The sequence below is a fragment of the Pseudoliparis swirei genome, chromosome 9, assembly GCF_029220125.1.
Source record: "Pseudoliparis swirei isolate HS2019 ecotype Mariana Trench chromosome 9, NWPU_hadal_v1, whole genome shotgun sequence".
NCBI classification, from domain to species: Eukaryota; Metazoa; Chordata; class Actinopteri; order Perciformes; family Liparidae; genus Pseudoliparis; species Pseudoliparis swirei.
Window position 1 is genome coordinate 10165407 of NC_079396.1, and position 25433 is coordinate 10190839.

At 40.8% G+C, this 25433-nt stretch overlaps 1 protein-coding gene across 3 annotated transcripts in view; it reads right to left on the minus strand.

The window, feature by feature from the left end:
- The window catches only part of LOC130199088 (kazrin-like), a 153594-nt gene that overhangs the window by 46935 nt on the left and 81226 nt on the right, over positions 1-25433 (minus strand). For all 3 annotated transcript variants that reach the window (XM_056422300.1, XM_056422302.1, XM_056422301.1), the window contains one exon: positions 9255-9362. In XM_056422300.1, the coding sequence (XP_056278275.1) occupies positions 9255-9362 (108 nt within the window). The remainder of the gene's footprint in view (positions 1-9254; positions 9363-25433) is intronic.

The following is a 25433-nucleotide window of genomic DNA, read 5'->3' on the forward strand; positions in this document are numbered from 1 at the left end:
CGGTATTACAACCACTGACTGGTTGTACCAGTTGGCAGTTTGCCTTGTGTCAGGATTCCAAGGTGGAATTCTGAAATAGAAAATACACCTCTAGTAGCACCTTGGCGCCGTGCTGCGCCTGGGAGTCGATCCAAAGCATAACGAGGTGGAAGGGAAGAATTTGGAAGGGTTTCTTAAACTGCAAAACACAATGTGTAATGAGACCGATAAATTAGACAAGTGTTTCATCCAGAGTGAATTTAGCAAAGTGCAATACTGTAAAACATGAATGTTATGGTTTGTTTTGTAGATTGATTCAAAGTAACAGCAGAAAAGCAGCAATGATATTATTCTGGATGTCAGACTTAATGTCTTGGTCACCTTTAGTTCATGACGACTGATACTTTACCCTAACCACTGGTGCCCAACAGTATGTTCGTAGGGTTAGGTTGGGTTTTACAGATCCATAGGGGCTTCTTCAAATAGAAGTTTAAAAGTTCTTGCTTTGATGGGTAATGTTAAAATATATACATGAGCTCATATTGCATTACATGAATAATCTAAAGTACAAGGAACTAATCAAAGATAATTTACGTCTATTTTTAAACTATGTTGTACTGCAGTACCATGTATTTGTGTTTAAAGATTAAATAATAACAAAATACTAACAATGTATATATAAATATATATATGATAATGTTTATTATAGTTACAAATTGGTTTCATTTTACATCATATTTTTTAATGCATACTATGTAAACCCACAAGATATTATATTTTAAGAAAGAAAAAGAAAAAACATATTTGACATCCCTGCATTTGCTGTAACTTGGTGATACGATCGCCAGCGGATTGAAGGCTTGCTGAGTTATCAGACGAAGGTCCCTGATTGTACATTTGCCGTTTCTGATCCATTTACGAGAGAAAAGGTGACGTGCCAACAACCAGAATCAGTCTGAGGCTAGTTTTGAATGCATTGATGGAACACACCACACACATTGCTGAGAAACTCTAAGTAAGTAAATAAAAAAGCCTTGATTGATTAATTAAACAGCACATATCCAGATCTAAATTTATACCATGATGGAGTATTTGGCTAAATGTATTTATATGTACCTCTGTGGTGCACCCTGCCTCTGAAAGGATTCCAAAATAATAATTGAACATTTTGAAAAGGCTCAGAGGAGAAAATGTGCCTGATGCACACTTTTAGGAACAAGTAATGTCTCATTCGATGGCGGTTCAAATTAAGCATAAAATCCAGACCTCTTGAAATTAACCTTTCGACCTTCGAGTTCGAGTTCCTCCCGTCAGCAGCCTTCTTTAATGAAGCCGTTCAAGAGTGACAGACAGGAGATAATCAGACTGCTGCTCTGCTCCCTTTGTCAATACTCACCTCTCAGAGGTCTTTAATGGAAAAGTCTGAGGCCAGAGGCACACCAGCACACAGGGAACCCCTCGGTCAATGAACATCGCAGCACATTTAATTATGCATATCTAATCTATAAGATGACAACACAAACAATATACATTCTTAATAATACGAGTTACATACAAAAGCCAGGTCTAACAGCCATAGTGTCTGAGCATTTCTGAGTGGCTATTTCTGAAGTGTGTAATTAACAGTGGAGAGGCCTGGATATTGTTGCTGGAGGCAGCTTGAGTGCCATTCTCCCAGCGGCTATAAGAGGATGTCGGTGGGGGCAGGTGTTTTGGAAAGTGTCAGCGGATGAGAAAAATGGAAGTGCTCGTCAGAGACCACTTCACCCACACATACGCCATCACATGCTCTTTCCTTTTTGTCCTTTTGTTCATTACTCCTCCCCTCTACACTGTATCATGTTCTCTCATTAATCAAAATACATCTGCTGGCAGTAATGTGTAATCAGGCAATCTCTCAGCTCATCCTCCTCAGCACGGTGCTCTTCACGCTTTTCCTCTCTTCTTTCTCTGGGTGCCCTGTTTGACTTCTTTGCACTGACCCTCCTCTTTAAACCAGCCCACATGCCAAGCTTCACCCACCTAGTGATATCATTGCCAGTTCCTGTGCAGAAGCACCGCCCGTCTCTATAATAATACACTGCTCACGTTCGTTTCCCCCTGTCCTTCCTCGTCTCTCTCTCTTTTACGCTGAATTTGCTGATGACACAACCACTCAGTTCCCCGTTCTCATTTGGATGAAACGTGTGGTGCCATACAGTGCGTGGCCTTGGCAGAGGTCGTAGGTGTGTGTGCATGCGTTTTCCTGAGTCTGCATATTTCCAGCACCCAGGAAACAACCACAGAGCTAATGCAGCAGCTGGTTGGGCTGACGGAGAGTGTGTGTGTGTCATTTAAAAATGTGCACATAACTAACCTCAGTACAGCATCTGCCCTCTTGACTTCCAAATGACCCCCCAAAACAAAAACTGTCAGCATGTTCTGTAATTTCATCAGTTGGATACAAAAAAGATGACTCCAGCAGTGGCGGTGGTCATACGGACATCTTGCAGAGAAAAGAATAAACTATTTAAAGTAAAATGTACTTCAAAGAGTGCTCATTACGCATAGATGGTCCCATTAATATGTTTGGATTATTAATCATTCATTGATAGCGTTGGATACATTTGTTGGTTTGATCTATAAAAATGCTAAATGTGTAAACTGATTGATCGTATGTTTTAAGTATAACATGTCAAACTGAAAAGTAAGTAGTTACAGCTATTGCTGAGTAAAGAGTACAATATTTCTCACAGAAATGTAGTTTATAAATGACCAGATAAGAAACAACTACCTCATATTGTTCTTGAGCAGAGTACTTACTTCAAACCTGCACAAATTCTGCAACGCTGCTCCCTCTTTTTTTGAACAACTTGTGAGCACATTCGTATCACCCCGACATGGACAGGCGCTAACAGGAGAGAGATCTGGCAGCCCAATGGATCCCTAAGCAGGACACTCTAATGAGGAAAGGGCCCCCGGGGCTCCTTGGGGGACACTAGAGATCCATACTGGAGCTGGCAGCCCAACAGAATCCACTATCCAAGAGATGCGTTTCTACTGGTGCCATCAATAACTACTTTGATCCTCTCTATGAGACTCTAGCCCAGTGATTCTCAAACTGTGGGACGCGCCCCTCTAGTGGGGCGCAGTGGTTCTACTGTGGGGCGCAGGAGGACATGCAGAGAGACCTGTATTGAGAACTTCACATATTATAAAACTTCAAAGTACACAGACGTAAAACGAAGTCATTCATAAATACATGTTGAAATGCGTGTACCCGTGTACGTTACGCCGTTAACAGGTTACACTTGCAGGACGGCCACGATTATTGGCGACTCGCTGATTCTTGGCATTTTGCCAAAAGCCAATATCCGTGAGATCGTCTTTTTCCGCTGTTGCCCTTCAAAACAAGAGCTCAACATTGAGCATGAATTGAGAGTGGCCGTATCAAGCCGGCAACCCTGTTTAAAAATGATTTGTAGTGCAAAGTAGGCTCATTGCAGCCGCTAATACTAATAAAACTTGACACACTGCACTAATTTTGTTTTGCACAGGTTGCACGTTATTGTTTTGAAAATGTATGCAGTGTAAAACTCTTTATTGCAAAATATTTTAACTTGTTTTGTTTAGTTTTTCACATGTTGCACTTATTGTTATTATCTTGAAAACATATCCAGTGCAAAACATGTGAATTGCAGCCACAATAATCTATTTCATTGCCACTTTATTTGCATTGTTCTAACAAAGTGATTGCACATGTGGTTTAATTAAAAGAAATTGCAATTTTCTTTATTCTATTATTTGAAAAAGCACAGATGGAGGAGTCACAAAAAGTTATTTCAATAGAGTCAGCATAGACCATTTTGTTGCGGCATGAACATTGTTTCTTCCTCCAAAGTCGGCCGTGACAGAACAAGTCTGAGAACCACTCCTCCAGCCCCTTGAAAGTATCTTTTGTCATGAAAAGGCTGGACCATGAAAACAGAATGGAGGTAAACGACTGTAAGTGTGTTTGTTTGAGCTGATGACGCCTACGTGAGACCCGTCTGACCACCCAGTGGGATGGAGTCGGACTTAAAAGTGCATAAACTGCTTTATGGGGATGGTTCATGTGAGAGAACATAAACAGCAGAACCGTAAACACAGATGACTGTGAAACTTGATCGTATTCAGTGTTGGAGACATATTGTTGCATCATTTTAGTGGTATGAATGCATTAAGAGTAAATCCAATAACTATTCAGTGACTTCATGAGAACCATGAGAACACTCTAAAAAAGCCCAACTTCAAATTTGTTGTCCGAACATTTTTTTAAAAGTTGAGTCAACAAATGCCTTTGAAAAAAGTTGAACTAACTCAAAATGTCAATTTCATTAATAAAGAGTGGAATCCACTTAAAATGTTAAGTTGAGAAAACTTAATATAGTGGTTTGGGCATCTGCTGAGGTAACTAAGGCCACTGCGCATGTATGTCAGTAAACACACACACAGATATATATATATATATATATATACAAATATATATGTAAATACATATATATACTACTTTAATCTTATATTTTAAATAATAAAATAATATACAAATATTTTCTTTAGCCCCTGTTTAAAATACATTGGTTTTTGATACCATTGTTTGTTTATTATATTTAGATATGGATTAGATTTGGAAGGATATTGCCATTGTTTAATGGCAGATTTGCTCCAGTTCAGGTTTTTGTCACTTATTGAATTAAAGGGAGCCTGTACCGTGAGAGCAAATGTTTCCCTGTATTTTGCTCAATTTATTTATTTAATTTAACAGACTATGAAGATTGAAATACTATAATACTAATGTGTAGGAGGTGACTCTTGTATGAAAGTGGTATATTTTAGTTTTTAAAATCTGCATAAAAATGTCTTTTGACTTTTAAATTGTATTGTTACAGAATGGGAAGAAAAAAATGAAAATTTAAAAGAGGCGGTGAATATTTATTATAGTCTCTGTATGCTTGTTTTTGTGTAGAATACAGACTCGGAGGAATCTTACGTGAAAGGAGTTGAACTGGGAATACTGCAGAGTGGGTGGAGCGGGGGTGTGGTTCAGGGAACGGTGTCTGATTGTCATCAGCTGGACTGATTGGTTATCTGATTGGTAATCAGTCCAGCTGATGACGATCTGTGTTGGTTATCTGAGTCTGTCTCCATAAAGGAGCTGGACAGACAGGAGATGAGAGGAGCGTGGAGAGCAGAGACACAGTCTGCTGTTGGAATAAACCTTATTACCGAATATCCCTCTGGCTACTTGTTGCTTATTGGTGCTTTGGGGGGGGCGACCTACTTGTGACGGCTACACACGTGTCACAACCATGTTCCAAAGCTTGTTTCAAGGCCTTGATTTTGGATTCACAAAACAGATTTTTTTCTTTTTTTTTCTTTATGCAGCCATTTTGATTTTTAAGGATGTTGACCCTCTGCTGTCTATGTTCAAGTGTTGACACCTGGAATTCAGTTATGCAAACACATGTTTAGTTATTGTTAATAAACATTTTGTGTTTGAAGAAGTTTGTTTTCTTTAACTGTTGATTTTTCCAAAGAAAACGGTGTACATTTTTAATTAAATTAAATGAAGGCAATGTTGCAAAGAATGTTGAGTGTACTCAAATAATGGGCAGTGAAATTTAGTAACAAAACATTTTAAGTTAAAAGTAAGTTCTCTCAACAAAACATTTTAAGTTAAAAGTAAGTTCTCTCAACAAAACATTTCTCAACAAAAAATGTTAAGTGCTGTTGATGTATGTTTTTAATCTACAAGAACACACAATTTAAAGTTTCTCCAATTTAATATTTTAAGTGTTTTGAACTTAAGTACATGAGTAGATGTAACTATCAAATGCAATATTTTAAGTAGTGTTAACTTAAATACATAAGTACATCTGAATAGTAATGTTATGTTTGACAAACTTAAGAAATCACTTTGAGTGAACTTCTTATCATAAATTGACACAACACATTAGCCCTTAGTTGAGTGAACTCAAAAAGGCTTTGCAGCTGGTTGCCTCACTTTTTTAAGTTGACTCAACTTTTTTTTTTTTAGAGTGCACTCGCTGTGGCAACTGGAAGAACAGAGGCCGGCTCCCTGCATCTCATGAAGGATTTGTCCCGATGAAACTTCAACCACTAATTCCCAAGATGAAAACAACTGGTGGAAGATTATAACGTGGTTGTAGTAGGGTTATCACGATACCGCAATTATAACTTCGTCATAAATATCACGATATCCGATACTTGCCATACAATACCAGAATTCGATACAATACCACAAATACCATACAATACTGGTATATTTATTTTAGGGCTGGGCACGTTAACGCGTTAATCTTGCGTTAACGCAATTATTTTATCGCATTTTATGATTTTTTTTATTTTATTTTTTTAAATTATTTTAATTTTTAATTTTTTTTTTTTAGACAAAAGACAATACATAGACATAACACCTAGAGGACTATAAACAATGCAGACGAAAAAACAATGGACATAACATCATAAAGTCAGAGTATTTGTGGGGGAAAAAGAATCTCAACAAATGACGGCAGGGGCGGACGCCTCAAGACACACATCACACGGAGAATACAGCGACAGCTTCACAACGTGCCCCCTGTTCTCCACTGGGGACGACTGGACATCGGGTGACCAGACGTCCAGTTTTAAAATGCGTCCGCGGATATTTGTTTTTCTGGGTTTTCATAAACTGACAAGTTTTGGAAATGGTATCTCCCTTCTACGTGAGCTCTGCTCCAAATACAACCATTTTGAGCCTTTGGTACGATACTCACCATCTCCAATCTGGCAACCCACTAGTTCATTGTTGTTTGTGCGCATGCTATACACTACAACCAGCGTCGCCGCTCCCATAATGCACTACGCCACAGCGTGGGGGCACAAGTCTCTGAGGGGCTAAACAGGCAGAACAAGAGATGTTTAATCTCAGCCCCCAGACGAAGTGTCCTCTTTTCACAAACTCAAATCTGGTCACCCTACTGGACATCACGACTGTGCATTATATTGATAAACAGAGGAGACACATGATGCTGAAACGTGCGGACACTTTACTGAAGTTCACTGAGCAGATAGAGCACCAGAGATGATCGCTGCCTTTGATCATGTCCCTGCTTCAGTCTTGTCACAGTGTCTCTGCATAACAGTGCATTTGACAATGTAAATAAGTGTCAAGTTCTACTTTCATTCATATGGCAGAACATTTCAAATAGAAGTGCGCTATACACTACTTTTGAATGAATTCTTGGATTTTGCGTATACAAATGCGATTAATCGCGATTAATCGCGATTAATCAGGGAAATCATGCGATTAATCGCGATTAAAAAATTTAATCGTTGCCCTAATTTATTTATAATAGTGATTAATAAAACATCTGTATGGTTCCCTTTTTACCAGCACGGTCCTGCCCATCTTTTTCAACACTTAACAGATGGCATTAATATTAGTATTAGCCTACAGCAAGATATTAATGAAAACTACATGGTGCTATCATAGCGTTGATTACACACGGCTATGTGGGCCTTTTGTCCGCATCTGACCAGATGACTACAGAGTTCCTTCCATAAGTACGAGCAATTGTCGAGTTCATATTTGATCTTAATTCATGGACTAATTATGTGTTTCTGTGGGCTTTTCTTCACTGTCTGCAATGTAGCCAAAGTATTTCCAGATTTCTCTTCTGGCATCTTTTTTTTTACAAAAAGCCGAGGACGGTCGGTAAAAGCTCCGGCACTTGGCGCCATGTTGTCTCCCCAGCGATCATCGCTGTGAGTGAACGCTGCCTGTTTTGCTGCGTTCCCACCAAAAACAACGCTTTACTCACGTGAGTTTACTCGCTCAACAAGTTGTGCTTTATTCTCGTCATTCACGCCGTGGCTTATCTCTGTGGCTTTACTCCTTTATCATTTCAAACAAAAGGATCTTTTACTGGAAACTATTTTTATCAGCTTTGAATTGTGTTTGTTTCTCAGATAAACTGTATCTGTACAATAAATGGTTATTCAGTAATCATAGCATGACGTTTACACTTTTTAAATGTCTAAATTGGTTAAGAATTTATTCCAATTTTAGATCAAATGTAAGCAATCACATTATTGAATTTAGCAGAGATTACTACACACATCTCAATCTGTTCAACGAGTTATATACAATACTTACTGACACCATATTGTGTTGTTGCATTCTTCTTACAAATATAATTTCTGTATTTAAATATAAACTCAGAACATAAAAAAAAAATACTTTTATTTACTCACTGTATTATCTTGTATCTACCTAACTGCTGTACAAATAGCAGCTAATTCAAATGTTTGCCCTGCTGGTCCATCCGAGCGTGCAACAAGAACACAAAATGCACACAGACGTAAACACCGAGTCAAAGCCGCCGATGGCTGTGTCCCTGGTTTTAAACCACCGGGTAAACAGACCGAATTAAGAAGCAGCTTTTGTCTGATGAGTTCGTCTGATGTTTTTTACACATGAGACTCGCCGGGCTCATTAGCAGCCAGATGCAGTCCTCGTTAGCGAGAATTACACGTGTACTGGAGGCAGCTGAGACAGGAGATGAACTGATGCAAAGCTGCTGGTATTAGCCCTTCTTGATCTCGTGAATCATGTCTCTGCAGCTACCCGTCTGAGCATAGCGGGCTGTATCAAAGGGAGAAGAAGCACTAAGATCTTGGACTTAAATAAAAGTAGAAAGACCATGAATAAAAATGAGTAGTTCAAGTAAAGGTCCTGATTTCAAATTATTACTGAAGGAAAAGTACACTACAGTATTACTAGCAAAATGTACTTTAAGTATCAAAAGTAAAAAGAATGGGTACATTCACAATATTGTATCATTATAGTACATTTCGATATTTTAGTCTATTAACGTGGAGCAAGTTTGATTGTTTGTTAAAACTAGATAGATAAGAAGAACAGTACTGCATCATATCATGTAAGCATACTACTTACTTTAAGGTAAAACGTGTTAAACTAATATAGTGGAGTAAAACCTGCAATATGGAGTGAAATGTAGTGGAATAAAGTATAGCATAACATGGAAATATTAAAGCAAAGTACAAGTGAAGATTGTACTTGGTGCAGTGCTTCAGTAAATGTACTAAGTTGCATTCCAACACTGTGTTTACTGTAGAATTGCATGTACACTTTTCAATGCAAAGATAAGCCCCAACACGCTCCAGTATCGTGGTACTGCAGGAAACAACCTTGACGTGGAGCAGCTGGTTCAACAGAAGCGTTCGGGTCTTACCTTTGTCCAGCGAGGCGTCCGGAGAGTTGAAGTCCATCAGACTGCTGATTTCAGTCTTGTAGCAGAGGTCAGTGGCCGACGGCTTCTGCCTTTGGTGGGGAGAGGGATCTGTGAGAAAAACAAATGACAAACTAGGTTACCTTCAAAGACAACGCAGGAAGGAATTTAGAACGATAACAAAGAGCCCAAGTGTGTGGAACAAGATCTTATGAAAGTACTTCATCATTTCAATAAGTACAAAGAGAAAGACATTCTTATTGCTGTCCCAGATAACTGTTGACAGGATCTGGCAGGAGCGTGTTTGGTTATTAGCGAGTGTGAACTGCCAACACCGTTGATTTCAGTTTATATGTGTGAGCTATGTTCGTTGAAGCATGTAGAAGTGCAACAGGAACTTCTAAAAGGTGTTTCTAACAATAATGTGAAATCCCTATGGAGACAGGAATAGCAAAAAACAAAAGAGCAAAAAGGCCCGTGTGCCACCAAACTGTCGGTAATGCATCCTATCATAGAGCGACATCAGAGTATGTTTACCTCTCTGCACAGAATGCATTAAGAAACAAAATGACTCATGCAGCACAGCACGCACCCCTTTCAGCACACACACACGGAACTCATTCACGTGTACTGACACCATTCAGCAACACGGCTTCCTCCTCTGAGGAGAGCCTGAACACACCGCTGCAGCTGAAGCATGCCATCTGAAACACAGTCGCTACTTTAAGTGAGTGATGCATATGAATATTAGCATTTCTATGACCAAAGTGTGATTTCATTTTGTGTGAGGCTCAGTGGTTTGTAATGTGGTTGTGGCCGGCCTCCCCAGTGGCACGTAGCAAAGGCATATTGAATGCATCGCTCCAGGGCAACACTCTTTAAGGTTTATGCTAAAATTACTTCGACATTTGCACTTAACTTTTGCCGTCCTCCCGCACAGGAGCTTTTATTTCAAAGAAGTATTTACAAAAGGTCACGAGTGTCACTTTTTGAATAGAAATAGTCACTGCCTGCAAAAAAAATGGAATTCAAATATTGCTTGACACAACCATTGCAGTCACATTCCAGCAAACTACATCTCCTCCTCCTCCTCCTCCTCCTCCTCCCGTTCATTCTGACATAAGTGCACCAGGCAACACCTGCGACGCTGTTACTGGTTGAACTATTTGCTGTTATTGAGCTCAAATGTGTCTGGGTGAAGATCCCCGAGGCCTCGGGGTAGTGCCGTCATTATGGAGGGATTAATCTTCATGCTTGTCGAGACGGATTTAGGGCGACAAATAACACCTCAAGGGATTTTAAGAGCACACAAGGGCTGATTTTTAAAAACTAACTCTAACATTTTGCCATCCAACTGAAAATCTATACTTTTTAATCATCCAGTGGTGCAGCCTTTGGAACCAGGAACACTATCAGGTTTTGGAAAATGTTGAAATTCACAGCGCATACTTATCTGCTAGCTTCAAGCTGCTGCTGCCCAATAGCCTCATGAAAATGTTTTATCTTGCCTGCATCGTACCCTTGACAGGTCCTCAGCCACACTGAATGTATCAAGGGAAAAAGGGGATGAGTGTGGTGGAATAAATGCGAAGGAATAAGTGAGCCATGATGGTTGCTTGATGGGGATGGAGAGGGAAAGCAGATATAGAAGAGGACAGGGGAATATGCCTCAGTGATTTACTTTATGATATGATTAAGTACTAGGTATTAAGTATTAGGCAGTGTGTGTATGTGTGTATTAATAGAATATACTGCAATGGTTATAGTATCATGTTCACATAATAATGTATATTATGCTGTATGATGTGTCATCGTATCAATGTGATTAGAAAGAGAGATTGCCACTGATATTTGCAATCGTTATCCGATATGAAGACATTGGCTGATCAATTTGGAACTCGACGCAATTGTGAGATATGTCCCACGAATGATGGCGGCAAAGACCAAAACAATCCAGATCATAATGCGGATACATCAAAGGACCATTTAGGGAGTCACCATTATGGAGAGATGGATGCGTTTCTTCACTCCAGCCCGACTTTGTACGTTTAGGCTGTTTTTACACGGAAATCCTAAGGTTAAAAGTGAGAAGCAAGAAATCATTATCACTTGCCGAGCTGCACATCTTTGTCGTTCGCCGGCACATTAATTGCATGTTTCTTTTGAGACTTAGAGTGAGGTACGAGGTCAGGCTGCTGTTGTTATTATTGCTTCAGCTTCTAACCTTGTAGTGTGCATTGATGTGTATTTGTGCAAGTGCACGGCAATGAAATGGATTCTATTGTTTAGCGACATTGCGTTATCAAGCAGGTAATTGCAATGTTTGGTGTTGGTCACTGTCCAAGACTCTGAATCAATGTCCTTTTCAACACACTGAATGTCATGATCTGGAGTTTGTGTCTTGTTTTGTGTCTTATTTTGAAGTCCTTGTGTCATCTGTCTCCCTGTGATTGTCTGTTCTGGTCCTGATTGTTTCCTTCTGTGTGATTGCTGGCCCCGCCCTCATTGTGTCCAGCTGTGTCTCGTTCCCCGTTGTCCAATCACCTCACCTTGCCTGTGTATCTAAACCCTGTTCGTCTCATTCCCAGTGTGGCTTCATACTGTTTGGTCCGTGTGTTGTCGTCCTGTCTAGTTTGAAATTAAATATTGTTTTTTGCAGAAGTTATGTCGGCATTTGGGTCCTCTCTCGCTGCGACATCCGGGACACGCCATGACACTGAATATTCAAGTCTAGTAAGGTCCAATTGTCTCATATTGATCTTGTAGTCTTTATCTCTGCTCACCCAAGTCAAAGAAAAACTCCAGACACACAGCAGAGAAAGGCAGACAGTTGGTGGGAGAAAAAGACTGGACGAGATATTAGAGTGTGTTAATATGGAGGCGTTGTCGAAACTATCAAAAACAATATTGTGTGTTGCTTTGGCTCTCTTCATTATTCCAGCTCCACTGCACCTTGAATGATAAACCGAGGAGTATAAATCATGTTTGGAGTAAATTATTAAGGATTTGAGATAAGAGCATCATTTTCTCTCGGCTTCCATCTCCTCTCTGTTCTTTTCTCTTTTCCTCACACGACGGCAGGAATATTAACTGACAAAGACACATGCTCGCCTCTCGCCTCACTGTGGATGTCCCCCACATTTTCAGCTTGGCATACAATTAGATCATTATGTTCGCAGACCCAAAAACAATGCTTCCATTATGCCTGGTAATTAGAACAAGAGACGGAAACACCGTCCATTTCATTCAAAGAACTGAACATCAAGTTGAAGCTTTGTAAAACTCTCTTTGAAGCTTTAATAAAAACAGAAGACTTGTGTGGAATAATGTGATGATCTCTTCTAGCAGCTCTGAACTGTTTTCTCATATATTATATTTGGTATTTTATTCATACACAAAAGCAGTGGCGGCATGGGCTGTATTAATCATGCAAGATATATAGTGTTCACGAGAAAGCAATGAACTGAGAAGAATGTTTTTTTTTTTTTTTTTTTTTAAACAGTGATGAGACTGTTTCACATTTCATGGCTTGGTTCCATTTTCTTCACAACTAAACGTCTTCAATTTACTTCATCAATAATAAGTGTAACCACGACTGATGGGACAGGTCATTCTGCCCCGAGAACTGTTTGACCGTATCTGACTTTGTGGTGATGAGATCATCAGGATCCTGTATCTCCACCAAGCAGCGTCTCCTCGCACTGGAATAACTCAGACGGTCGACTAAAAACAGCTCCTTCTGAGAGAGGACGAGGGTATGATGGAGTGTGGCCATTGTGAACCGCTTTTGGCTTGAAGTGTTGTCGGCCATCACAACATATTACCTGGAACCCAGCCGACACATTATTGGGGACCTTTATAGAACTTTATTAACTGATAAAGAACATCAAAATAAAACCAAAGACGAAAAGAGAATTGGACATTATTCACTTCGGAGATATTGCCACCCATAATACGACAAACTGGAAGCAGGAAGAACTGTGTGAGGTTTTTCACACTCTTTTGTTCTCGTTTCAACTTGTAACCTTTCTGGTCTGATGTTCAAGCCCCAACAAGAAGTATCGGGATTTTGATATTGAGTTCACTTCAATCTCCGGACACAAATATGTACTAAATATCTAAAGGAAGCAAGAAGGCAGTGGCATGTCGCTGGCTTCCTAAAGACACTCCTACCCTGAACCAATGGACATATACTGCATTGTGCAGTATGGAACATATGTACATGTACATAAATGAGCTATGAGAACACAGAATAAATTGCAGTAAAGACGTGTTGAACTAGGTTTGAGGCAAATTAAGTGTTTAATATATAGATTACTTTAAAATGATTCTTTCACCAATGGTTAAAAAGGCATTTGAACATTGTGGATGATGGCAGTCTGATGCTGACCTTCACAACGTTAGACTAAAGGTTACACGGAGGACTCATTTGTCCTCTTCTCAGCAGAACATCCCCGTCAGTGACAGATGCATTTACCAAAATAAAATGTTCCCTCAAAACAGAGTATAGAGTCTAAAGGGAAGATTTCATTCAAATTACAGACTTTGTTGTGCATTTGTTGAACAACTCAGACACTTGCTTGAGGGAATCTGCATGTCAAGTCGTCGGTCAAAAGGTAATCCGTAAAGCCGAGGGAAATATTCAGGCGCGCAATATTCTCGACTCGGCTTTAGTTTGATTGTTATTGCTGCTACTGTGAGAACCACTGAGACAGACTCCTTCAGCATGTCTGTTCCCATTCACCTACGTCGGCCCATATGTCTCCAGGATGAACTGACAGCAGTTTAGTGGCAGTATTTCTCAGTGATTGGCCAATGAACATAGCAAAGTGCTGTCGCCATTATCCGAGCCAGTTAGCTGTTATGGTTATTCGCCGCTGGCACGAACACATGCACAACCTTCCTCTTCTCTTCTTCTCTCTCCAAAAGGCTCTGACAAGTCCAACCACCGAGGGTTGATTTACTCTCGATCAACCAGGGAAAATAATAACAGACTTCGCCTTCTCGAGGCTTTGAAACCTTTGCGAAGCAGAAAGAGGATTCCATGCTCATAAAGTCCCTGCACTAGAACGCAGGACTCAACATTCAGTCCAAGTTCACAGGTTACTGGAGATTATTGTCGGGGTAATTCATGCAGTCACAGCTGTAATGAGCGGAACTGTGCATGCTGATATAACACTTCTGCTCTCCTGGTTGAACGTTGCAGCAGTCCTGAAGGTACGGTCCAGATAAATTACTAGTCTTCATGGTCGGGCAGTTCCTTCCATCCCTGTCACCAGCCCTTTCCCTCGAGTCCTCTCTTTTTCCTTAGCTGACTGACTCCGCCCCTCCAACACCACCTCTCCTTTTCCCTCATTTTCTACCCCCTTCTCTGTCATCATTTAATGGGGTTCTCCAAGCTCCTCACTCTTCTGAGCCTGCAATATTTTATCTTCTGGCACAGTGCAGGAAAAGACGACGGCTGGAACAAAAGAAGGCCCTAATGAGTAGTGGAGGTGATTAAGGAATGAATAGGCGCTGTTGCTGGAACCTTCACAGAGCCGGCCATGTTCCCCGACTCGGTCTGCAATCTGTAGATAGGCACTGCCTCTCTCTTCTTACAACTGCCACACGCCTTTAATTGCACTGACATTCTCTGGTCCCGAGGCTGCCGGACTTGTGATAAAGCCTTGGTATTCATGCATTAATCACCACCAGCCAGGACTCCCCCCCCACCTGCATCACCTGCCCCAAGACCCCAATTCAAGATGCCCTATAAATACCCTGCAGATAAATTGAGCTTAATGGACCAGGGGTGTGATAGTGGGGAGTTAGTGCTTAACGTTTAGCCGCCCGCGCTAACATCAACGATCTCAAGATGACTCGTTGTCAATTTATATTGTAATGAAAAGCTGCTGAATGTACTCAGCAGGACATTTTTTTTAAAAGTGTGTAAGCTGGGTATGTTATTAGTTGGTTTAAAAAGGATTCGGGAGAAAATGAGTTGTCGCCCGGGAGAATAAACTGAGGAGAAACGGGCTTGTGAATGTCATTTATTGCAGGGGCCATCAGAGGAATGCATCACCAATGTATATATATATATATATAGAAAAGTGGCTTATTTGCTGTGCTCCATGACGGACCTGGGACAGGTGCCTGCAAGCACAACAGCTTTAAAATGGCGCGAGCCCGGCCACTTGGACTCCATATGTATCCCTGGAATCAAAGCACTTAGGGGGATGGAGAGCTGTGTGACAGCTCCGGTCAGGAAACTGAATGGTGATTAAACTCGTCAACATGCTGCATGTATATCTCATTAGATAGGCTTTAAATAGCATCTACCTAGAGTGTATTCTTATCTCCGCCGACACTCTCCTTGCTTGTATTATGCGTATAGAGATAGTGAGAGATGGCGATGTTAATGAAATGTTGTGTCAGAAGCTGTGACAGCAATATATTTGCATTTACAGATCAAACAATCACAGCATAGTTTATTGTACCATTTGCAACCAATGTCATATCTCTCCATTAATTTAATAAGCATATTTACCAAAAGTATTCCTCTAAATCCAGAATAGTCATTTTGACAAACCATAACACTGCATTAATGATATTCTGCCATCATTAGCAAATGGCACCCTGGGACTTGGAATGACCTCATATTAAATAGAAAACAGAGGAACTGTGGATACTCAAACTAATTTAAAATAGGACTTGAGAATGAAGATATTTGAACAATTATCTCAACGCTATTGCCGTGTGCTAAAAACAGAGAAGGTAAAATTGAAAATAAATCCTCGACAGCACCACTCGGTTATCCAGAGTCCATTGAATGAATTAAATCTATACCAAATATGTTTTATGAGCAGCTTTTAATACCAATTATGACAAAGTTATTAAAGTGTAGTATTCTCCAAAGGACCCTGTGCAGCTGTTTTTCTTTCAGATCCCGTTCCCTTGGCAAAGCACACCGGAGTCATGTGCGTTGCTTTAAACGTATCTTTTCAAGTGTAATGTTTTATAATATGATACTCTATAAGCATTTCATAACATTTCATCATAAAAGCCACAAAACATGTTTGACATGAACATGTAATCTTCAACTTGGGATGAATTGAGCGTCTTGCTTTGGGATACAGGTTTCAGAGCAAAGGTTGAGCCAAAAAGAACAAAGTGACTCAACATTGTTTTGATTTATCGAGTTCACGATCAATCCCAGATTAAGTAAAATGTGTTGATGAATAAAAGACGGATTTCTGCCCCAAATCACCCTTTTGTCAATATCTGTATCATTGTCTTTTCTTTATTCATAACCGTGGTTATGGATTGTTGTAAATCTTCCATGACTGATGACACCAACACCTATTCATGCCACTTTGTGAAGTTCAATACAAATGCTTAGTAAACAAAAGCAGAATATTCCACAAAGAAGACAAGAGTGCAGAATAATCAGTCAGTGTGTTTACATGATGGTATCATTCGAATCTTGCTTTAGTTGGACTATGCTATCTTTTGGGGGATCAGCTGTTATCCCAATATACATGGCAGTGAGTAATTCGAATCATTGGCCGAAAGCATGTCAGATCCGATACGATAGGCGGCACTGTTTTCATTACAACTCGTGGTGATACAGCCATTTCCGCTTGACCTCTTCACCACCACCAACAACAACCAACAACAACATCAACATTTCGAGAAAGATGGCGAACAGAGAGCAAGGCGAAGCTACATCCCTCAACTATTCTTGCATGATGTTAATATTGACATTATCGTCTCTTTCGACTCTTTCGACTTCCGGGTCACGACATGGGAGGGAGGGAGGAGGGCGGCGGGATCTCAAGCATGCGCAAAGACCAGTTCCTAAACCAATTCACCGTTACATGCCGCGATAGTCGAATTATCAACCGGATCGGATCGAGTTATCCAGGGGTGTTAATCGGATCGTAGTCGGACCGCACATAGTCGAACAAAGGTGTTTACATGAAACGGATCATACGATTTCAGTCCGACTAAGCCAGTTATTCGAATGCATGTAAACACGGTCACTGTCATCTCTCAACATAGTCAAACTGGTGGCAAACAATTAATAACGTGCATCGCCCTGCTGGACTTTCAATGTCATTTATTTATACATTCTTTGTAAGGCATAGATGGTCCTCACTTAAGATGAGTTCACACACATCACTACATGAATTAATCGTGAATTTCAGTATTAAAACACGTTTATAACGTACATGTTAACATAGTCCCTAACCATTTATGTATATCTACATAATTCTATGGATAAATAATATGTATAAATGCATGAATAATGGACATTTAAATATGTTTGTATATACTCACACTTTATAAATGATCTCATTAATCATCTATAAGTCCTTAATAATTGGTTTGTAATATAGATATTACTTAATTTATAAATGTGGAATACATCATTTATAAAGTTTGAAAACCCAATAATGAAACGCATAATAGTCACGCTTATTGATCAAGAATAAAACGTTTATAACACGTTCATGAATTGCATACTAATGAGTGTTTTATAAAGGATAAATTGAGTGTTTAATCATACTTAACTAATGCTAGGTGATGCAGGAAGCAGGGGCCAAGAGGCATCTCTGTGCATCTTAAAACAACACAGAACAGATGTTATCCCAAACATCTGTACGGTGGACCGTCAGATGCTTCAACCTGTCTACACACTAATTAAACTGCACCTGTTTAAGTTTTCCTAAACTGATCATCAGAACAAGCAGAACATAGAAAATAGCAGACTAATTACACTTGACACACACAAAAGAAAGCTATTATAGATATGTGTCATAGCAAAAACTGCACTGGTGATGGAAATTATGATCCCATAAATATAACTGGATCTATGATGAGTAACATATCTATTTAACCGCAGAATAAAAGGACCTCTTTGTGGAACTGCTGCTATTTAGGGAGCTATTTGTAGTAATATTGCTGCGTCTAATCTAATTTAAAATCACATAATTGCCCTTATAAGCGTATCTGTTCCTAAATAAGCCCTTATCAGTGCCACTAAACGTGATCCGACATCCGCCTCTCTCCGTCACCTCGGTGAGGAGTGTGGCGCGTGGAGAAGGGCAGTAGTAGTAGAGGCTTCGTGTGCCAGCGAATGGAAGGAAGTGAACAAGAGGACGAGATTAAATGAGAGCACACGTGCCAAGTGAGAGCGTGAGAGACGAGGAAAAGGAGCGAAGGAGGAGAAAATGAAACGGAGGGCGTAATGACCAAGTAGGAGGAAGGCGAAGTAGCGAGAGATGGCAGGAAATAAAGACTATATGATTAAGTTTCCATCACCTCAATCACGGGATAATATAATTACACAGTGGGTGGGACTTATTTCAAGGGCTCAGCAGCTGGAATGGAAAGAAAATAAATAAAGAAAAGACAGATCACAAAAGAAGAGAGAAACAACAACTCATATCTGAATATGCTGCCGGGGGGAAGTGAGCGTGGCTCCCTTTGACCACGTTAGCTCCGTGCATGTTCACTTATCTATCTTAAATGCAGAAAAATAGACCTTTATTAAATATGTATTCCCTCACCGAACTAATCTGTCATTTATGAGCTATTTGAAATTGATTCTGTATGTTTCTCGTCCCCGTGTTGTGCCGTCGTCAGTGGAACTCGACGCTTCCTGCTGCTTCGCATTCTACGCCTTGCAGCAGCTCCAATCGCCTCCTCCTTCCTCTTCTCTGATATCGGCCTCCACCGTGAAAGGTGTGAGGACGTGCTGTTGTGTGAGAGGCAGTGCAGATGATTGGAATTAATGAGTGAATAAGAGGAGTATTTATGTAAGAATGCTTGGGATGGACACAGTATGCCTGAGTGCGCATGTATGTGGGAGCTCACATCAGAACATGTGTTTCCTCGAGCAGCAGAGATACTTATTCTGCTCAACAGCTCTCAGCTCGGCACACACACATACGCTTCCCCTTATGACAAAAAGCAGCCACGCTTCCCCGACTCATTCCAGCCAGTCACAACTCTCCTGTCCCTCTCTGCTGAGAGGCAATCAGCTGAGGATATCACCTGACACATACTCACCTCTGTTTCCTCACTCTTTCTGGCTCACTCGCCAAAGGATTCCCACTCCCACCTCCGCCTCGTTCCATCACTCCTTTTCCATGCCTTCCTCCTCTCTCAACCCTTTTTTCTCACCCTCAATCTCCCTCTGTCTGTATGTCTGGTGGCTCACTTTTTAAAATGATACCATAATGGGAAGAATTTGAGTGGCCTGCAGGAGGCCGCTCTCCTATTGTTTAGTTTCTGCCTCTAATACACAGTCACAAACAACATGGGATTCAGTCTGTGTATCTACAACATGCAACACTCCCTCTGTCTCAGGCAATGTTTAGGGAATGAGGCCAGCATCAGAAGCCGACACTGAGCGTTGGCAGTTAACTGCGTCTGGGCCCAATAACAACTCACTATGTGAACAACACAACAACAAAACAAAGCTGTCAAATTGTTGGATTCTGGAACGCGAGTCCCTTTTGTTCATGATGTTCATAGCCGTCCGCGGAGAGACGGCACGCTGTGGGAACTGGGAAACAATGCACATCTTCTATGGCTCTTCAGACTGTTGCTACTGACAACCACATCTGCACTTCTGCAGTGTGCAACCTAGTGTCCATTAGTGGCCCTCACTTTTTAAATGACTGTGGCTTTGGAGAAAACACATCGTTACATAAGAGGACATGTAAACGGCTGCAAAGTCGGTCTGAACTTTGTTTTCAGGATTAGGTGAATAGCATCAAACTACCGTTTGGCGCCGTTTCAGAAATCAGGTTTAGTGAAGAAAAGAAGAGGTAAACTCTGGGTCTGTTTCCATGGTAACCGACTCTGTGAACCTAACCTGCTCCCTAAGTTTTCTTAAACAAACCCTGAGTTCCTCTTTGTCTCCTCCCTCTCACTGAACCAGATACGCCGTTTCATTTCCTCATTCATTCAGCCCGTACCGCAGCGCATTAATCAGGAATGTAATCCTCCTGGTCGGATATTACTTTGTTAATCAGTCAAATGTAAAGTTACTGCTGTTTTTTGTCCTCCCATTGAAATATTACTCAGATTCAAGTCACCCCAATATTCTTCTTTTTGCGAGTGGGATTTTTAAAAAAAAATTGTCAGTGATGGGACAAAGTTCCCATAATATTGGAGATTATATGTTACATTTCTGAGTGAGCAGGACTGTGGTGCAGCTGTAGAATGTAGTTTAAAAGTGAGTTTTATAACGTGAGTTTACAGTCTCGTCTCCTTTATCTATTGATCTATATATTTTTTTCAGCTATATTTCTCATCTTCAATTGGCCTGTGTTTTTTAGCAGTCAGATTAAAACTAACATGAAATGTAGACTATAGCCTAATGCACAGTCAGAGTCTGGTCAATTCTGAATTAATTGGCAATACATAATGAAATCTAATTGTGCTCACTTATTCAATCTTTTCCCCTCTTAGATAAATGTGCAGAGTCCGTATATATCTTACATGCATAAATATCTCTATGACTTCCAGTGAATTAAAATGAAAACTCCATTGATGATGATTTTCTTCATTCACCACGCACAAGCTAAACCCAAAGTAAACAAACTCAGAGTTCAATGAACAAACTCTGATCAACTGTTCTGAACCTAGGTTTTCCATCTCAGGGTTAGAGGCTCAGAGTTCAGGGTTAGAGTCTCAGAGTTTAGGGTTAGAGGTTCCGAGTTAGAGGCCCAGAGTTCAGGGTTAGAGGTTCAGAGTTAGAGGCCCAGAGTTCAGGGTTAGAGGTTCAGAGTTTAGGGTTAGAGGTTCAGAGTTAGAGGCCCAGAGTTCAGAGTTAGAGGCCCAGAGGTTCAGAGTTAGAGGCCCAGAGTTCAGAGTTAGAGGCCCAGAGTTCAGGGTTAGAGGCCCAGAGTTTAGGGTTAGAGGTTCAGAGTTAGAGGCCCAGAGTTCAGAGTTAGAGGCTCAGAGTTTAGGGTTAGAGGCTCAGAGTTTAGAGTTAGGCTCAGAGTTTGTTAAACCTGCATTCTGAAAGAGGGCCGAGGAGTGGGCAGTGAAAACTGGGGAACTCCCAGGAAAACTGGGCTGGTAATGTCTTTTGATGTGGCAAAGTCTTTGGCAGGAGGACTTGATGCCATATTGAAGACATTAAACTGTCCTGCTGTGTAATTTCTCCCAATGTGCCATGCACTTTAAACCGGTAGGTCCAACCAGGAGTTTTAAAGTGGGTTAAAACTGCATTTTTTTTGAATGATAGTTCACCATTTATGCACATTTGGAAATATTACACTTACATGAATTGTTACTTTAAGTCAAATTAAGTTATTGTTGTTTTAATGTTTTAGTTTTTCCAATACTAATAATTGTTTCATAATATTTGAGCAGTGCATCATGATATTTAGCTTATTATTATTAACTCATAGGTCACAGATCAGTGTTACCGTAGTCCATTGGAGAATACTGGTTTTGTGAAGGATATCAGTTTGACAATATATAGATAATAAATATCTGCTCATGTTCTTGCAGTAAGAAACAAAAGATACAAATTAAAAGAAACTACGATCAAAAAGTGAAGCATCAACGGCTGAAAGCAGAACCAGACTTGGCTCAGAATGAGAACTGATCAAGAGATCTGGACAAATGCCAAATTGCTGCGAGTGATGCATTTTGTCAAAAACAAAAATCAGCGGTATTCACTCAAGAATTCTTTTCCCAATTAAGGATTCAAGCCGACAAAACACGAGTGTGTCCATTTGGGAATCATTATACCAGAATGTCTGTGTTGATGTTTCTGGCACGTGCATTGTGTGATGGATGTGCGACTGTGTTGCCCGGAAGCAGCTACAAATGGTCCCAATTATAAAACAATGTGTGAAAACTGACATGAACAGATGAGAAAGAGAGAGAGAGAGAGAGAAAGAGAGAGAAGCCAGAGTGTGTGTGTGTATTTATCTTATGTTACTGTATGTGAATATCTCAGCTTTACTTTGATTAGTGTGTATTTTAGGTGTACTTCCTAAATATGTATCCTGCTCTGAGGACACCCCACTGTGCCACAGAGCGATGCTGCTGTGTGTCTCCTGCATGTGGTGTTGTAGTGAAGAGCGATGGGGCTTAATGGGAGGGACTTGGCTGCATCAATTACTAACAGCTGGGCCAAGCTAACAAAAATGTTTATGCATGCTCGTCTGTATCTGAAAAGCTGACAGCTAAACCTGCACCACGTTCTCAGAACAGAGAGTTGGTTTGAGGTCCCAGAAACATCCGTCTTCTCTGCTGCTGCAGGCGCCTGTTGCTGAGAAAATGTCTGACTCCAGATCCACTTGAGTCGGAAAACTTGACAAAGGTCTAGATGTCTCCACTCATTAACAACTCTGCATGGACAAAATCAACGAGTGAAACCATTGTGTTTGAAATTGAATACTATAATTACAACAACGGTGTACTTAAAAAGATGAATTGGACTCGGCCATATGACTTTTTATGACACATGTATCACTTTGTTTGCAACCAATAGCATAAATACGGGGGAAAGCCAATTCTGCAGTCTGAAACCAATGATTTGGAACTGCCGGCTGCTTAGAAAGTGATCCTGGGAACGTAAATAGATTTAATGTCAATTGATTGCGCATCAAATTGGTCTCAGCAGGAAGGAAGCACGCTCCTCTCCAGAGAGAACAAAGCCGTGCCGATACAACAAATCAAACATGTTACCAAAGTTCACGCGGCTCTCGGAGCGTGACAGTGCCCAGTGCTACGCTAGTTACTCAATGCCTCAGACTGCAAAACAAAGTGCCAGTGAAGCGCCGCTCACGCCCCACAAGGCCAACCAACCGTCAGACGTAACTTCGGTGGGCTCTGAGGCATGTTACACATCAAGCTAAATCTTTTCACAACTCAGCACTTCAGTCATCGACTGGGGAACATCCTGCATCATGAATACCAAAGGATGGTCGTGGTATCCCCTCAGAGATCTGGAGGACATGAGATATGGAAAGTGGAACAACTGATTCTAGTTTCCATCTCTCGCCAGCCATGTTATACATTTTCATACAGTTTGTGTCGATAAAAGAGTTTTGTTTTGTTAAAGGTAAACCGAAAAGTAAATATCAACAAACTAGATGCTAGAAGAGACCACATTTAATAAGCATACCATCCATTGTGGCGCGTATTGCAGATGGTGCTGGATAATTCCTGATAACATGGAATTACATCTCACCATGTGTGAAGTCTTTAAATGTTGTATAATCAAATGAATACTGGCTGGTACCGACTGTTTGCTCTGTCTTCCTACCATATTTATTGGTGTGGAAATTATTCTATACTATATCCCCAACCTCACCTGACTAAACAAGTCTTATTGAGTATCTCTAACAAGAGACGGGTTTAGAGGAGCCCAGGTTGGGCTCTCTAGTCAATCACCCTCTGTCTGTTTTGGATTCAATCTTCTTTATTGTGATATATCTGGGTGATTTTAGTGCATGTTAGAGTCCGGAAGTGCATGCACCCCACTGGCTGGCTCACGGCGCTCTGCAGTGCTCTCATGCTGCAGTTAGGGCTGATAATGCCGTCCCGCTGGTTCCTCCTCAGGTCAACACTTTCAGCCACTTTTAACTTCTTTCCCTGAAGTTTGCCCTGTTAGCGCTGTTGACTCCGGCTCGCTGTCGGGATGTTGAGGGTCGTTGAGAGGCAATCGAAATGCTCCCAATCTCTGATCTTACACCTTTATGGAGGTTTGAAAAATAAATAACACACAGTAACATGTCCCTTTGACCTTGCTCAGCCGCGAGATTCCATGCAGTGAGATGAAATAACCAAAACTATCGACCGCCAGGCCCACACGGTGGCAGCTGAGACGAGAGCAGGTCAAGGGGTTCACATCCCAGACCGGTTTGGGAAATGTGCGTGGGGAAAGCAAATGAGTTCTCCTCCATCAACAGCCATCGCTGACGTTGTGTTCAACAGGACACTTAACCGCTCGCTGCTCCAGCGCAGTGGTTCCACAGCCAACGGTAGATGGCTGAGGAAGCATTAGACAACTCCCAGATGCTTGTGGGGATGGGTACGTGTGCAAGTAGGAAACAGGGGGAGGCTAGTAAAGAGAGTGATTCACAGCTTTATCTGGATAAAATACATTGAGGTCATGCAATTCCAATTACATTTGAGAGAGATGCATATTATGAATGATTTGGGTCATGCGTATCCAACTGGCCAGCAGGATTTAAACAATGACTATTTTGGCGCGTTATCTTTCTCACACACACACGCATGCAGAGACAAAATAACTCCCGCTCAAAAGTTTGGCCAGAACCACACAGCATCTCCAGATGCTCCTGTAGCGGCTGTTAGCTTCCACAAAGCCCGAGAACACCTCTTCATCATTCCACCAAAGCACTCAGCAGCAGCATTAAGGCGGCGACCATTCAGGTGTGCCTTCGAGCGTTATCGATTGGCTAATGGGGAAAGGAGGGGGCCGGAATGGGGACTCAGCAGGGGCCAGCGGGCTGCTACGGGCAACAGTCAGCACTCATCAGCATCTGAGCAGCACTCTCGTCTTTGATGCTCGATCCACGCAAAGTGTGCTTATGGACTCAAAAGAGTCTCAATATTCGTGTCTGCACACAGAAGGATTCACATATATGGATGCTGTTACATTTATATTCAAACTGTTGGTCCAATCTCAAATATAATCTTGTTTTAACAGGGAATTATCAGGAGCCAATCAGATGTCTCCTTTGATTATTGTCAATAACATGAGAGCGCACAGGAAAGGACTTGTGGAGTTAACCTTCAATCCAGTTGCTTCATCCCTTTGTCTTTATTGCTTTGGGGATCTTTTTAATCACACCTGCTCATTTTTTATTTTACTGGGGTGCACAAGTCATTTTGCCAAAGCTGACTTTCCAGGAAAAAAAACAGTCAAAAAAACACACACAGAAATGTAGAAATTCCCATATGATAAGCTGTTTGTAAATGCAGGTTGAATTATTTGTACATATGTATATTAACATTTAAAGTTAAAATACATTTATTTGTGGTCTTTTAGGACATACATTCAAAATAAGTCATGCTTGTGTGTGTGTGTCAACATTATATATGAGAATCTTAGTATTCATCTGTGGATTTTATTTCTTTAATATATCATGAAAACTATTTTTGATGGCACTGAAAAAGACCAAACATTTTTGAGAC